Genomic DNA, 15,277 nt, shown 5'->3' on the forward strand with positions numbered 1-15,277 from the left:
GGTTTGAACCTGCAGTTAAACTTGAATTTGCTTTAAAATTGCAGCATACACTTTTTTCCAAAACATTCTCTTCACATGCAATTATAATTGAGATATAACCTTCTCATTAAGTTGGTGTTTTCCATATGCAAACAAATCACATGGGAGAGAGTTGAAATAAAGGGGAGAGATAATAAATGGAGTTTCTGTGGAGGACATGATGGCAGTGTTTGAGTTAGGTAAATGATTGGAGAATCTCCTAAATGCAAACTCAGATCACAGGAAAGAAATAAGGTCTGACCCACATCACTGCAGAACTCCCGTTTTTCTGCAGAAGCAGCAGTTTCTGGTAAGAAAATATGTAAAATAAAACCTGAATAAACCTCTCACTGTGTTGTGCAATAGCACTTTGAGACGGTATGTTTTTTATTGTTTCTCTTTGAAAGTGACACCTTTGGATTGTTTTAGGGTAAGTTAGGACGTTTAATTGCCAGAATTACTTACCAAAAGCAGGAGGCTGTTGAGACAGATCTGATTAAAGCAGATACAGAAGGATAAACTGTATTGTTTTGGGAGAATAATTTGCGGTATGTCAGAATGTAATCTTCCCAAAATAAAACTGTCAAATTAAATAGAAATAATATCAAAGTGGAAATAACTTTTAAGTAGGATAATTTCATTTATACAGCACTGTGTTCTGAAACAGTGGAATCTGAAAAAAAGGGTTCCCTTCTGATTCTTCATCTACTTATAGTTAAAATGTTCTATTAAACATGTTGTTAGGGCTGTCAGATGCGATGCATCTTCATTACTATTAATATCAAAGAAGTTATCCTCTGTGGCACAATGACATGTGGAAGGAATGAGACAAAATCCATTTGCAGTAGTTGAAAATCCGTTATTGTAAAGTATATTTGCAGATAAATGACATCCCATTAAACAGGAGTGTTTTACTGAGCTCTGCTGCAGCGACTGTGACGGAGAATTGGGCGCTGCAAGTGTGAAAGTGGGTTGCTAAATGTAGACTTTGTATAATTGCAGTACTCCAGATAGCTCCTTTCTACTAGGGTTACATTTTAAATACTAGCAGTGCAGAATTGAGTAGGATGCTCTTTTGTGCTTTAATTTTGTTTGGCATGTTTCCTCTTTAGTATTTTCTGGCTGTATCTGGTAGGACTGTGGGCTTGCTGAGAGTGAGGGAAATGTTTCTACGTGTGCTCTGTTAACACAAATCGATGTCAAACTCTTCAGGAAGCTCCCACCAGCCAGAGGGACCTCTAGGATTGGTTCTGACTGTTCTCTGGATGGGGCAGAGTTCAGGAACTGGAGGGTTAATGCACAACTGAGAGCAAAAATAAGATGGTCAGCTGGTCCAACCCCCCTGCTCAGGCTGAGTCGTGTCCTGTGCTTTTTGACTGTGACCAAGGAGGGAGGTCCCAGTACCTGTAAGATAAGGTTTGCAGGGGAATTTCTTCTTGAGATACCTAAATGAGATGTTCAAGAGGCCAGAAGAGTTAGTAGTTGCCCTACCCATTAAAGTGTGTCAGTTGGAGTTGAGCACTTACAAAAATTGCTGTCATAAGGTTAAGGGGTGATTTTTTAATCAGTATTATATATTGACCTCAAAAGAGGTCAGGTCAAAAGCAGACCCTCTAATATGGGTGTCTTCTCCACCTCTAAAGAGGAGGCAAAGTGGTGGTACTTCAACTTGAGTACTTGTAGTGTCAGGAACACAAGCATAAAGAGCCCTTCTGAAAATCTTTTAGAAACATAATTTATCAACCTAAATCCTGTAAAACTAATAAATGGTGTGTCTTGTTAAACAACAGATGAAGTTGATTCCAATTTCACTACAGCTTCTTCAATTAAAAAAACAAGAAAAAAGACCCCAAAAACTTGAAATAGTGCTGCAGATTTTAGATTACTTTACTGTTACAGATTTGCCTGTCTCTGTAAAATCTGAACTGATAAAACATAGTTCTTCAATGTAACATACTGAGTAGCTGTCACTGTGTCAACAATAACCATCCATCTTCATAGTTATTTACTTTATCTTCCTCTGGTATAATAGAAATAATGGAAGAGAACAATTCCATGGTCTAATTGCCTCCTACTTTGAAAATAAGCTTGGTAATATCATCTCCACATTCATTTTTCAGTAACTTTTTTCTCTCCTGTTGTCTGTCAGGCAGGAGGGACCATTATGCTGTGACAATGTTATATTTTATTTTCCTTGTGTCTTTTAGAAAGACTAAGAGCCCGTGCAGTGCAAGTAATTCATTTAAATGGACATACAGAGAATAATCTATCTAGATATCCACAGAGTAAGTTTATCTTAATAGACCATGATTGTCCTGGCTGACAGTCTACTAATTTAATATCTCTTTTTGTTACAGTTACTCTTTGTAAAATTTTTATGACTACAAAGCATTGAGATTTTTCAAGGGAAAAGCAGCTGATAAAAGGGGGGAAATTAAATGTGATTTCTTTTTCCTGTTGACAGTTTGTGCAGCGCTGGTGGTTTGGGCAGTTTGGTTTGGTCTACCTTTTTTCTTCATTTCCCCAATACATGCACGTTCTGTGGTTCCTTAAGAGTTAATCACATTTTCCAAATGAAAAATTAGAACACTGAAATTATTTTTTCCCTAATAATTAGCTATGTGATCTTTCCTTGACTGCCTTGTCCTTTGTGTGCTTTTCAAAAGAGACCCTTTGAATTGAAGTCAGGAGGGGGATCTCTTCTTTTTGTTCATGTAAGCCTAATCTTTTCCTCCACCTGTAATTATTCTTTTATGATTGGCAAGGAAAAAGCTTCATATTGACCATATCCATTATTGGAGGGGGAAGATAGGTCTTTTCTTATCATTCTATTTTGGGAGTGCTCAGGCAACACTGAAATGGGCAATACAAGCTTCAGTCTGCAGCCTTTGAGCATTAGTCATGCAAGAATTGGACAAGAGCTCCACTCTTGGTGCATCGTCTGTGCCAGACATCCTTCTGATAATGGAGAGCATTCAGCCCAAAGGAAGAAATTCATAACATTTTTAGTCTCCATCCCTTGCCCAGTCTCTCATCTTGGCCGGATTTTGAGGTTTATAATGCAGAAATCCATAGCAGAGCGAGTCCTCTAACTTTCCATGGTGGACATAGACAACATCGAAAAATAGCCCATCTTCAGGCAGGCACTGCTTAAGTGAATTACACTTAAAAAATATGTAATTGTTTGTTTTTCATAAATTGCTTCTAGAGTGACTAAGATCAAATATAAACACTTGCATTTGCTCAGGTCAGTCTTCTTGTTCCAAAGCCAGTGCTGGCACTTCTTTGTTATTTCCTTAGTGCATTGGTGGCCTAAGATTTGTTGAATATAATTCTGCTTAAAAACAGATTTCCCCTCTAAGAGCTAATTGTTTATTCCCTGGATGAAATTCATCCATGTTAGTCAGCACAGCTTAAATTATTATAGTTGTTTAAAACCCATTAAGTGTCTTTTCACCCTGTGCAGCATATGTGGAAAGAAACCAGAACTTCCCATGGCAAAGCATTCCATTTGGCCATAAATTTTAAGAAGACAACCATGTGTCTTTTCAGTCACTCTTGCATAGGAATGATGTAAATATTTGCCTCAGAAGAGAAGCTTAGATATATTTTGTGTTAAGGCAGAACTTCTAAAAGGTGCAGAAAGCTGAGCTGTCAAGACAAGCGATGGTTCCTGTCACAGGAGGAAGTCTGATTCTCTGAGTTAATTGCTTCTTTATCTTTAGGATCACGTAGAAGGTTATCAGGAAAGAAATGACAGATGTGTCATCAAACGTGTCAGCTGCACAACCACCAGAGATACTCAGGGCTATTTGGTTGCACTGAGCCGTAAATCTGTCCTTTGGGGAGATTCAAAGAAACCTTTTTAATCACCTCTTTAAATTACAGAACGAAGTAACGATTAAGAACTCTTGTTCTGCTAAATCATTTTACATTCCCAATCCATTAGCCATAGTACCTTTATGCAATTGTTCAGTGTGTCTACTGTGTGTTACATACATTCTTTCTTAATTTGACCTGAAACTCCTAAAGTATTTTATATTGACTTGTGGGAAATAGCAAGGAAAAAGCGCATTCTGTACTTCAAAAAGTGTTAAGGAAAAGTTATATTATTAACCATAGTGTCTCTGTAGCTGTCTGATGCCCTAGGACTGATTTACTTGAGCATATTGTTTCAGTAGTGTGTAATATTATGCACTGTGAGACAGTAGAGAATTAGAATTTGATTTCAGAACTAAAATATAACTTTAAAACAAGTTATAAAAATTGGTTTATGTATTTTATGGACTGTTACCAGCATAAAGTACACTTTACCAGTCAGTCACTGTAACATGTAAGAGCAATTTGGTTTATGTATCAACTTCTATGAATTTTAATCAAGTAAAATTGTTACAACTGCTGCTCAATACATTCCAGCTCTTTTTGTTAGAGGTGTACTGATGTTTGAGATGGAAGGCTGGATAAAAGTTGTCAGTCAGAGAGGGGTGACTCCAGAGGGGCCATGGGGACACAGGACATTTGAGGGCTGATTTCCTTCAAGCTCTTCTACCCCAGCACCAGATTTGACTGTTGGTTGCACACTCCCTGGTCTGTCTTCATGCCAGAACCATAGTAAGGAAATCCTGAAATCTTCTGTGAATTCCCTGGTGCTTTCCAAATAAGATGATGTGCACTACGGATTCAGTCACCTAAATCTTTACAGAAAATGAGAGTAATTTGTTTCCATTTTTGAATTCCTCACGTTTCTCTGTGATGGTGAGATGTCCTTAGGCTTAATGTAACCCTTAACAATGGTGTCTTTCTGTTCTCAGTGTTTTGTGGTATCAGAGCTATTTTATTTAAAACATAAGGAATTGCGCTCCCCTGAGATCAAGGGGGTAACTGAATATTTGGTAACACTGTTTCTGCTTTTCCCTTGATTGATTATATTATGCAGAGATACCTTTACACTTGAGTTGAAGGCTTCCCATCCACAGGAATCCACACAAAATCTTAGATTCACCAGGTGTTCCAGCCTGCAGTGATCATTTTTGGCTCACAGCCACTTAGTTAACAAGCTCTGTCTTCCTCTGCCTACTTGGAAACTTATACTTAAGGAATGTAGGTGAATATTTTCATGGATGAGATAAAACTGCATGTGATTGTGCACACTTTGAGTGTTTTCAGCATGACCTAAACTCAGCAGTGTTTGGGTTCATCCATCTGGCTGTGAAAATAAAACCTGCTGTCACATCAGTCCCTCTCTTTCCTTGGATTGCAAATTCTCTTGGTCAGAGGCTCTTCTTGTTCAGAAAGCACCTCGTTGATACAAGTAACAATAATGTAAAAGAGCTTCCCACAGAGCTGCACAGATTCCTCCCTGTGCTAGTGGCTGCTGCAGATTTATTCTGGGCTTTTCCAGATTACAAGTTTGCCATCCAGTTCCTGCTGCTAATGAAATAGAATAAAACTTTCACAGCCAACAAATAAAAACACACTGCAGAGAGATCTAGAAATCAAAGCCATTAGCTGTGAAACATGATACCAAAAGTGAGCCTACCTCCTTCCCCATCTTCAGTCACATCAAGAAAGGCACAGTCTGGCAAGAAGAAAAAAGTGAGGGTGGGAGTGGGACTAAAGATATCTCAGAGTTGTCTTTGATAGAAGTCTAACAGCATTTAAAAGGAGGCTGAAAAATAATTTTGCATTTATATATAAATAGTAGGGGGTTTATGATGTGAAACATTTCTCTTATTCCTTGTCCTTTCTCACTGCCATTGTTACAGGTAATAGAAGCGTTGGAAATGTAATCTTGAAAATATCCGAAAACCAAGATGAATACTAAAATATACCTGAGTTTGTAATGTAAACTGGTTTGAAATTCAAGCTGACTATGAAAAATACCATTTTGTATCAGTAAAGTACTTCATCTTACTGACTGAGGAGGTTTCTGGAATATTGTGCTCAGTTCTGCACCACTTGATCAGAAATATTTAGAGAGTGCTTAAGAGACACCAGAATAGTCAGGAAACATCTGAGCAAAAAAATGAGAAAATGAAGGCTAAAAAATTCAGTAAGTAACGATGACCAAAGCAGAAAGCAATAGGCTGCAGATGTCTGCAGGGTATTAACAGTGAGGAGGGATAAAAATATTTAATGTAAGGCACAGAGGTGTTTAAGTGTAGGCTGAATAGCCAATAAAAGTAGCAGAATGGAGGCTAATATGCCAAAGGAAGTAAAAGGATTATGTAAGTCTTTAAAAATTAGATTTGGCAAAAGGCTATGAAATATGCTATTGGAAGGAATATAATATTGGCAGGGAATTTGTACTAAGATATATTCTCCATCTCTTACAGTCTAATCAAATGCAGAGCTCAGTTGGATTCCTGCGTGCCGGTTTGAGGCTGCAGGTGTAGACTTTGCCAGCTGGGATATTTCACTGTGTACATGTAGTTTTTGTAATCTTGTCTTTTAGAAATGTGAACACTCGTGCAAAACCAAGAAAGGTGTGTTTTAACACTAACAAAATCATCTCCATGTTTTTCACTTGGGGCTTTTTCTGCTCGTTTATATCCCTCAGACTATGTAGGAGTCAATGAAACTGTCCACGTTTTTATTAATTCGAAGTAAGTCCTTATGTCATTTCTGTGTTGACTACATATAATCATAAAAAATGTGGCTTGAGAAAAGAGTTATATCTGTTATTTTATGGAAGCTTTCTCTCTTTTTTTGTCACTTCTTTTATAGCAATGTTGATGTAGCTGGGGAATTTCATTCAGCAGCTTTAGAACTACTCATAAAGAGAAGAAAAAAAGATAAATATTTGTGACCCATAGCTGGTGAGCAAGCTAGCACTGAATTCCCAGCTGTGTCTTAGGTGGAACTTTCAGACAGAAAAAATGAAAATCTTTTTGGCCAGAGATTGTTTTTTCTCTTGATAAAGGTGGGGCATAGAGGGGTAAAAAGAGCTTTTGGTGCCTCAGCTCATAGGGATAAAGGTAGATATTTTTAATCAGATGTGCATCTTAAGAGATGCACAGGAATCTGAATCTTTTTGACTCTACTAGGAAAAAAGAATATCTAAGAAGCATTTGTGAATGGACTTTGTCATCAGTGTGTTGCCCAGCCCATGGAGTAATCTTTATTTAACATGCCAGTGATGTGATAATTTTGTTGTGCTTTACTAAACAGGGAAAGCAACTGACTCTGTGGTGGTTTTTATATAAATAACAAGGTCTGAATCTTACTTTAGAACGAAGTGTAAATAAATGATGTAAAACTAAGCAATAACACAAATATTGTGCTTTAGTCTTACCTGGGCGGAGGGAAGGTGGTCTTTGAAGGCCCCTTCCAACCCAAACCGTTCCATGGCCTACCTCTGGCTAATCCATGTGCTGTGTCTCAGAGCTGGTGATAGCACAGGCTGGGTGTGTGGGACAGAGCAGGGAGGGAAGGAGCTGCTTTGGAGGCCTGATGGACAGGGCAGGTCCTGTGCCACTCTGAAGGGAATGCAGGCTATTGCACTGCAGGAATAGCAGTTTGGGAGACAAGTGTATGGGAAAGTAGGTGTTTTGGAACGAGTTTCTTCTTTTGTATGCAAGCCATGGGTGTATAGGTGGAACTGAAATTGTCTCTCTAAAAAATAAGCTGGGCATTTTGGACAGAGTGACGTGGCCACGGGCAAAGTCAGACTGGAGCAGGTGTAGTGACCCAGCTGCAGGTGCCTGCACATCAGGTGAGGCCCTGTGGTCTCTGCCGCTGAGAGATTAGGCTTTGAAGTCCTTCCAGAGTTGAGCCTTCCAGATATTTTCAGCATTCAGTGGCTGTGCAGAGCCACGCGGTGCCAACAGCAGGGGGAAAGGGCCCGGAGCCGCAGGCTGGGCAGTGTGCACTGGATCAGGGAGGGCTTGTCCTTCAGCCAGACTCTGCCTGCTGTGTGTGTTGGCTGCTGGGAGAGCTAAAGCTGGAACTGGCATTTGAGGAAGCATTAAATAAGAAGCAAATGTGCTGTTGATAATGAATGTGGTGCTAGGAGCTTGGATCATAACCTCTGTCCATTCTGAGCTGGGTGACTATAAAATACATGCCCCATTAGACTGAGCAGCCATGCCACTCTTTTATCTGTGACAAAATACCATGCACCCTTCCAACCAAGATGTGAAGCTGTACAAGTGTGGGCTGTCTAATGAGGGGGTGCAGAGGTGTAATGCCTAACATTTACTGGGAGCCAGACAAGTGTCGACACGAATCAATGAACAGCCCTGAGAATTTATCTGCTGCTGGTGGGATGCAGTGGAGACAAGCCAGACTAAGCAGGCAGAGCAGAGCAGAGCGGCCCAGAAGTGACCTGGAACAGGATCTGAACCGCTCTGTCACCCTGAGAGATGGGCTGTCGTGCTCAGAGCTCAGGCAGCATGTTGAGGGGTATGTGTGACTGCAGCACAGCCACCTGAATTGTTTTCTGTTAACAAAACTCACTCTTCTGCTGTACTGGCCATCACCACATCACAGGAACTTAACTGGATAAATATGAAGACATTCCAAATGTGTTTTAGAGCCACTTCGTTTTTGAGTTTTGTCATGCTCTGAGAACTTACCTCTTCATACTCAGTGTTTCACAAGCAGGCAAAGTGTTAGGTGAAAATGCAACCAACAAGGTTTCTGTCGAATCCTGTCTGAGCAAAACCCAGGGAAAAATATGTAGCAGGAGGATGTTTGTTCTATTTCAACTGACCTGGGTGGTTTTTTGACCTTTATTTTAAAAAAATGCTGCATTTTATTTCTGTTAACTGCAGAATAACGAGATCACTTAGCTGTTTAGTAATAGTAACTTCTTTCATCTAAGTACACTTTAATTAAGAGCTAATAATGCAGAATTTCAGACAGAATCCTGAAAATAACATGCTAATTGCTTACTTTATTAAATAGTGTTGGCACCAAGTATTTATAACCTTCACGTTACCTTGCCATAATTAGCTTCTTCTCATTAACTGCTACCTCAGCCTCCAACAAGCGAGAAGTTGGTGAAAGAAGTTAGAAATATTTCTTAAATCTCTTGGTTGTACAAATGATTTACCTAGATGAAAGAGCCTAATTACTTGAAAATATGTAATTGGACCATCATCAAGATCATTATTGTACGTGATATAAAAACAACTCCAAAGGAAGACCCAGTGACGTTTAAAACAGTGTGTTCTGATAAAAACTTTTGATTGAAATCATTTGAGCAGCATTTTCCAAAGTGGCTACTTATATTTTTTGGATCCTTTAGTGGACCTCAAATTCAGCTACCTAGTTATAGCATCTGAGCACATAAAAGGAAGTTGTGGCTCCTGAATTTTTTTTCTTATGTTGGACACTGAAAAACTTAAGGTGCACATAACTGGCTCCAGCCTGATACCTCATTGACCCTTTGAGGGGAAACTGGGTTGCCTGTTCTCTGCCAGCAGAACACTTTGCACAAAAAGCTGAAAGTTTTCTTTGTTTTTTTCTCTTGCCCTCTCTGTAGTGTCAGCTCTGTTAGGAGAGTGCACAAAGGCAATTTAAGCTTTCTTCTCCTTTTGTCTGAAGGGTATTCAAAATATTTTTTTCAGATACACCCAGTGCACCCAAAGCAATTGTTCTTTCTCCTGTGTAAGTTAAATGCTTATGATAATGGGTGTCAAAGTGCTATTCTTGAAAATCCAGAAAGAGTAGACATTGAATTTTAATGATGTTCCAAAATATGTAATTTATCATGAGGGAAACATTTTTCACAGAAGCAAAGTAGTCTGTCCAATAAAATAATGATTCCCAGACATTTGGGATGGGCCTTCATTGAGGCTGTCTCCTGTTTCCTCTTGTAAGAGGGTGGAAAGGCAAAGTGATGTCACAGAAAGTGCACAGTAGAAGGACATCACACCAGTTACAGCTCATTAAACCTCTGTACTAAGAACTCCATTCAGAAGCTAAAAAAATGGCTTTAGTTCTGTTTCTTTCCTCTCTTGCAAGGGTTGGAGTAAAGAGGAAATATGGTATGGAAAATTAAAGTTACTTTTGCATAGGAGCTCCCATAAAGGGACTTGGTGTGCTTAACTCGTGTGCTTTCACATGGCACTTTCTATTAGGTTGTCCTTCCTTTGCAGAAGGTTCTTGCCTTTATCAAAGAGCCAACATGGCATTGGAAGTTTTTCTTCAAGCAAAGTAATTCCTAATTTAATGGCTCCTTTGATAGTATTGTCAGACAGAAAATAGTAAAGCAAACGCTGAGAGATGAGATCTGCTTCCCCCAAAAAAAAGGAGGAAGAGAAAAGCTTTTTGGAAAATTATGAAGCTGACCTTGCTTTTGTTGGTGACATGAAAGCCTGTACTGAAGTGTAAGATGTTAATGGTGCAGCAGCATGTCCGTGTGCTTGCCAACTGAGTTAAATCCACGTGCTTACAAGTAGAATTAACAGCGTATTGAGTTATTTTGCTTTTCAAGTGGCAAAGTTCCTTAGCAGCTTTTGAGCAGGGAAATAGTGGTAAATATGTTGGTATGACTGCACAAAGAAGTCATCATTCCTCTTTGGAAGCAGAGTTCAACAAGGCATTCTTGATTGATGTCTTTGATCAGTCAAGACATTTGGGTCTGAGTATTTTTTGTTGATGCTGAAGAAATTACAACTGTCTGTTTACCAAAGACAAGTTAACACTTGTAACTTCTCTGTGACAGACTCTGAAGTGAAACCATGTGAAGAGATATTTGAGGACAGGAGGCAGGATGGTTTCCTGGATATGCAAGTGGGAAGCAAGTTTGACGATAGGAGTTTTATCCTTGGCTTTACAGCTGATTTACTTGAGCAGAAGCTTTTGACAGCCCATGTCATGTGTCTGTGCCTGTTTGTCCTGTTTGTGAGATGAGAAAATATGTTGTTTTGCTGCTGGGAAAACTTCTGTCTATTCCTTGGATTGTAAAAGGGACTTTTTCTGAGGTTTTTTTTTTTTGGACTCTTGATGAAGAAATCATATGTAATCATATAATGAATTCTCACATTTGGTTTCTGGAACAAGGAATTTCCTAAACTTAGTATGTAAGCTTAGGAATAATTGAAAAGAAAGTACTATGTCTATGAAAGTGGTTATGCAGCCAGCAATTTATTTTCATTACAGCACCAGCAGAAATATAGCATGGACTAAATAATTATTTATAAACATATGAAGGCTTTACTAAATAGTTTTAAAATACCATCTTCAGTACTAATGTATTTATGTAACATTTCATACAGACACTCAGAGGGTCTGTTCATAACCAATCATAAAATACACAGAAAATATCAGCAGCATAACCAATCATAAAATACACAGAAAATATCAGCAGCTCTCCTTCAGCATATAAAACAGCATGCAAAAAGGAAATTTTGGGCTTTTTGTCCCCCTACTTTTCTCTCTTTCTGATGGAAACTCACAGTACTAGGCCCTGCCATCTGCTGCTGTATATTCTTCATGAGTTTTAACATTTTGTTTTTAGAACCTGAAAGATGAGTAAAATGTCAAGTCGCCCAGAAAATAATCACAGGCACGACAACTCAAATGTTGGCTCAGCTTGTCTGTGCAAAAAGTGGTTCACAGCAGGTCTGGGCCCTCCCTCTTGGCAGATGGAGCAGGTACCCCCTTGGTATTAGCTGGTATTTCCCAGCACAAGGTGAGAAGCTGGGAACTGCACTGGCAAAGCTAACTCCCAGAGAAGGAGTAAACTCTCTGTTGCATTATTAGAAAAATGTCATGGGCTTCTTGCTACCCGTTTGAAAGCCTGGATCTCCTCCTTTTTCCAGTTCTGGTTTTGCATCCTGCTGGGACTAGAGTGGAGCTGACAAGCTGGGAAGGTGTTAGAAAGGTACAGGATAAGATCTTCAGCCGGAAAAATGCTCACAGCTCTTAATAGGGAGGAAAAGAACCTGCAGCCCATTCGTGCCCCCTGGCTGTCAGGCTGTGTGTGTGGCCATATCCTTTGACTCCTGCCTTCTTAACCGTGCAAAGATACAATCATTTCATTGAATCGGTTCCCAGCAGCTCGAGGATGGCTTTCATAATAAATCCTGTGCACATTTGCTTCCTTTCATTACAATCAGAAGCCTCCTCGGAGATCTTTGCACTCTCAGCCTCTGCAAAAGCCCTTGTTACAGCATTGCAAGATTTTGCTCTTAATATTCCACTTCATAAGTCTGGAGCTTGTTTTCAATTACTTCCATTCAGTGCTTCATTTTACTCATTCCTTTAGAGAGTCCCTTGTTCACAGGACATTTTTCAGGCTTTGCAGTGAAAGAAGATGCTCTTTACCAGGTGAGTGCTGGAAAAGACCTAAAGAGCTCATGTGCCCTGGTAAGGTGGATATTGCCTCCATCTGCAAAATGGGCCATATTTTAAGGGATTGTAACTTGACTGTACTGTGCCTAAGACCTAAAGTGGACTTGACTTCTCTGCTAACATTTTGTTGTCTTTGGCATACCAGTTAAAAAAATAATTGTAGACAAATTACTTACATAATGAAAAGGTCCAGAGAAACTGTTATTAAAATTACTGGCTTATATTTTTCAAGGCACCAAGTTGTCATTGAATTTCAAGAGTAGGGAACCCTCTAGACCTTTAAACCTTTGAAAATCTCCAGTCATTTTAATCTTTTTTTGTGCCTTTAAATATGTTCCTCCTCCATAACACACTTAGTTACTCATCTCTGTTAATGCTTTTAACTACTTTATTAAAATCATCGTGCTATAATATTTACTGACCTTGAAAACTCTTTGATGACCTTTGCTCTTCTGTTTCGTTCTTGCTTTGCAAAGTTTGCAAGGCTGGGTTTCCATGTTCCACCTGGAAAACTGAAAGAGAGACCAGCAGGATGTAAGAGTTAACTCCTGAAATCCTGTGTAAATCTTGGGAGTAACAAATCAAGAAGAGCATATTGAAATTAGAGAGTGGGGCTGTAGCTGATTAATAATGCTTTCCCCTTTCTTCCTACAAGCTGTTTTCTTGTTTATACTAATTTAGTGCAAGTACAGGAATGCTGGCGGCCAGTATTGTCACTGTCTGAGAAATGAGTCAGACTTTGGAGGAATCTAAGATCAAGTTGTCTGATGTGGAATAGGCTTCCTTTAACTTCTTGCTGTCTTTCTAGATTTGTTTTCTTTTGCATTTCTCCTGATTTTGAAACATGACTGAAATGCTGTGTATGTACTTGAGCTGACCTATAGAAACATAGTCCTAATAGTTGCTGTTCACCCTATGAATGGAGCAGTGGTAAGGGCACAAGAGACCTGAAATTCATTCGTGGCTGTGTCCCAGGTTTACTGAATGATCATAGAAGGTCTTTTCTTTGTGTGTCCCTTTGTTTTTCTATGCCATGACTCAGGGAGTAAACCAGTATTTAATTGCTGGTCATCTTCATGAGGAAAGGTATGGAGTTTGCATGCTATCTTTAAATGGTAATAAAATACCTGTTACTGCTTTGTCATATATAAAGAGCTGTTTTTAAATAGCAAAACCAATTGAACAGACATATACCTGTAAAAATACTTATATTGTTATATTAAATTTCTGTGCCCGGGTTGTGTTTTCTACAGGTATGTTTATATGGTGATGTGCTTTTTTTCAGGCCCTGCTTGACACTCAGAATCTTTTGAGAGCCCAGATTACAAATTTTACTTTCAACCTGGGATTTTCAGGGAAGTTTTATCACACAGGTAAGAATAAAATACTAAAATCCCTTTCATTTTGATGGTGTTTTTTTTTAGTCTGAGGGCAGTAGGAAGGATGGACACTAAAGGTCTTAGTAAGCTGTGATTTCTGCATTAGGTGCCAGTGTGGAGCAGATTCAATTCCTCCTCCCCTTTGTTAAATTTTAATTCCTTTCAGCCCCTTGTTGACTGGTGAATTCCACCAATCACATGAAATTTTCCATTGATTTCACTGAGAGATCTGTTGAGCTACCACAGTTGGTCCTTTTGGATACTGTGGAGGTACAGCAATATATGTTATCCATTAAAATAATTTTGTACTTAAACCACTGTAGGAATAGGTAGAAGGTATTAAAATAGGATGTGAGCCCAGCAGAATGGTCTGACTGTCAGCTATGTCACCAGTGCCTCAGCAGGCAGTACTTTAAATGGACACATTTTATTATGTTCATACCATTCTTATATTTTCAAACATGGGTAAGATTATAACAGAAGCACAGACTTTACTTCTGAGCTGTTTTTTTCTCCTTTTGCAGGGACTGAGGAGGAGGATGAAGGTGATGATCTGCTGTTGAGATCAGTGGATGAGTTCTGGTGGTTTCCCCACATGTGGAGTCACATGCAGCCCCACCTCTTCCACAACGAGTCCTCGCTGGTGGAGCAGATGATCCTCAACAAAAAATTTGCCTTAGTGAGTTATATTTTTGCATTTTGTATATTATTTAGGTCCTCAGAAACCATTATTCCTACTTTGTTGGAAAATCAATCTGTGTAGAATTTGGTTGAGTCTCAGTGAATTGAGGGAAAAAGGAAGTTTTGTTCAAGTGCTTTTTGCAATCACTCTTGTGCTATGAAAATTCTGTTTCTCAACAGTTCGTATTTCCTTCTCAATTAAAGTTTGATTTGGCTTTCTGAAAAAAATTAGAGGAAACTTCTTTCAGAATGAAGAATTAATATGTTCTCATCTTGGGAAGTCAATATAGATAAATGATACTCTATTCCACTATTTTTCTATAGACAATTTTGTCCAAATAACCCATTGTTTAGATTAGAAAAAAAATGCAATTTTCTGAAAGAGTAAATGCTCCATCAAAACATGTCAAATGACTTTATGAAACCACTGCATGTTAGGATTAGTTACACGTGCCACATTTTCTAAGATGATTTTCTGCAGTGATACCTAATAACATCTTATATATTCCCTTTGGATCAGCTTTATATAAACTTGTTTTGTAAAGCATTGCCTTTACTAATTATTTATTCACAACAAAACTCTGAAAAAAAGGTTTCAGTGGGAATAAAAGAAAAAGTAAAACCAGGTTTTAGGTCTGAGGATACCAGAGAAACAGGCTACAGTTACTTTCACATAGCAAAACAAAAACAAAATGCCAAACATTATAGATGTTATTTATCTGAAGAAGTGGTCTAATGTAAAGACCTTAAAATGTCTTACATCAGAATATCCCAGCTAACATAACTTATTTGCTGAATTACATCTATTTTTCCAACATCCTAATTTTACTTCTTCCTTTTCAAAATGCACTGGTTGCTCTTTAGTTGGCAGGTAAAGACTTTGTTCCTGGAAAGAG

General features: G+C 38.7%; 1 protein-coding gene across 10 annotated transcripts in view; it reads left to right on the top strand.

The window, feature by feature from the left end:
• LOC113970728 (bifunctional heparan sulfate N-deacetylase/N-sulfotransferase 3) overlaps window positions 1-15,277 on the top strand; it is a 136,497-nt gene that overhangs the window by 98,986 nt on the left and 22,234 nt on the right. For all 10 annotated transcript variants that reach the window (XR_003535304.1, XR_003535305.1, XR_003535307.1 and 7 more), the window contains 2 exons: window positions 13,607-13,694; window positions 14,225-14,379. Coding sequence is in view for 6 of the 10 variants with exons in the window: in XM_027689944.1 (XP_027545745.1) it covers window positions 13,607-13,694; window positions 14,225-14,379 (243 nt within the window). In the remaining 4 variants the exon portion in view is untranslated. The remainder of the gene's footprint in view (window positions 1-13,606; window positions 13,695-14,224; window positions 14,380-15,277) is intronic.

The sequence above is a fragment of the Neopelma chrysocephalum genome, unplaced genomic scaffold (assembly GCF_003984885.1).
Source record: "Neopelma chrysocephalum unplaced genomic scaffold, ASM398488v2 Primary Assembly neopelma1_78, whole genome shotgun sequence".
In the NCBI taxonomy this organism is placed as follows: domain Eukaryota; kingdom Metazoa; phylum Chordata; class Aves; order Passeriformes; family Pipridae; genus Neopelma; species Neopelma chrysocephalum.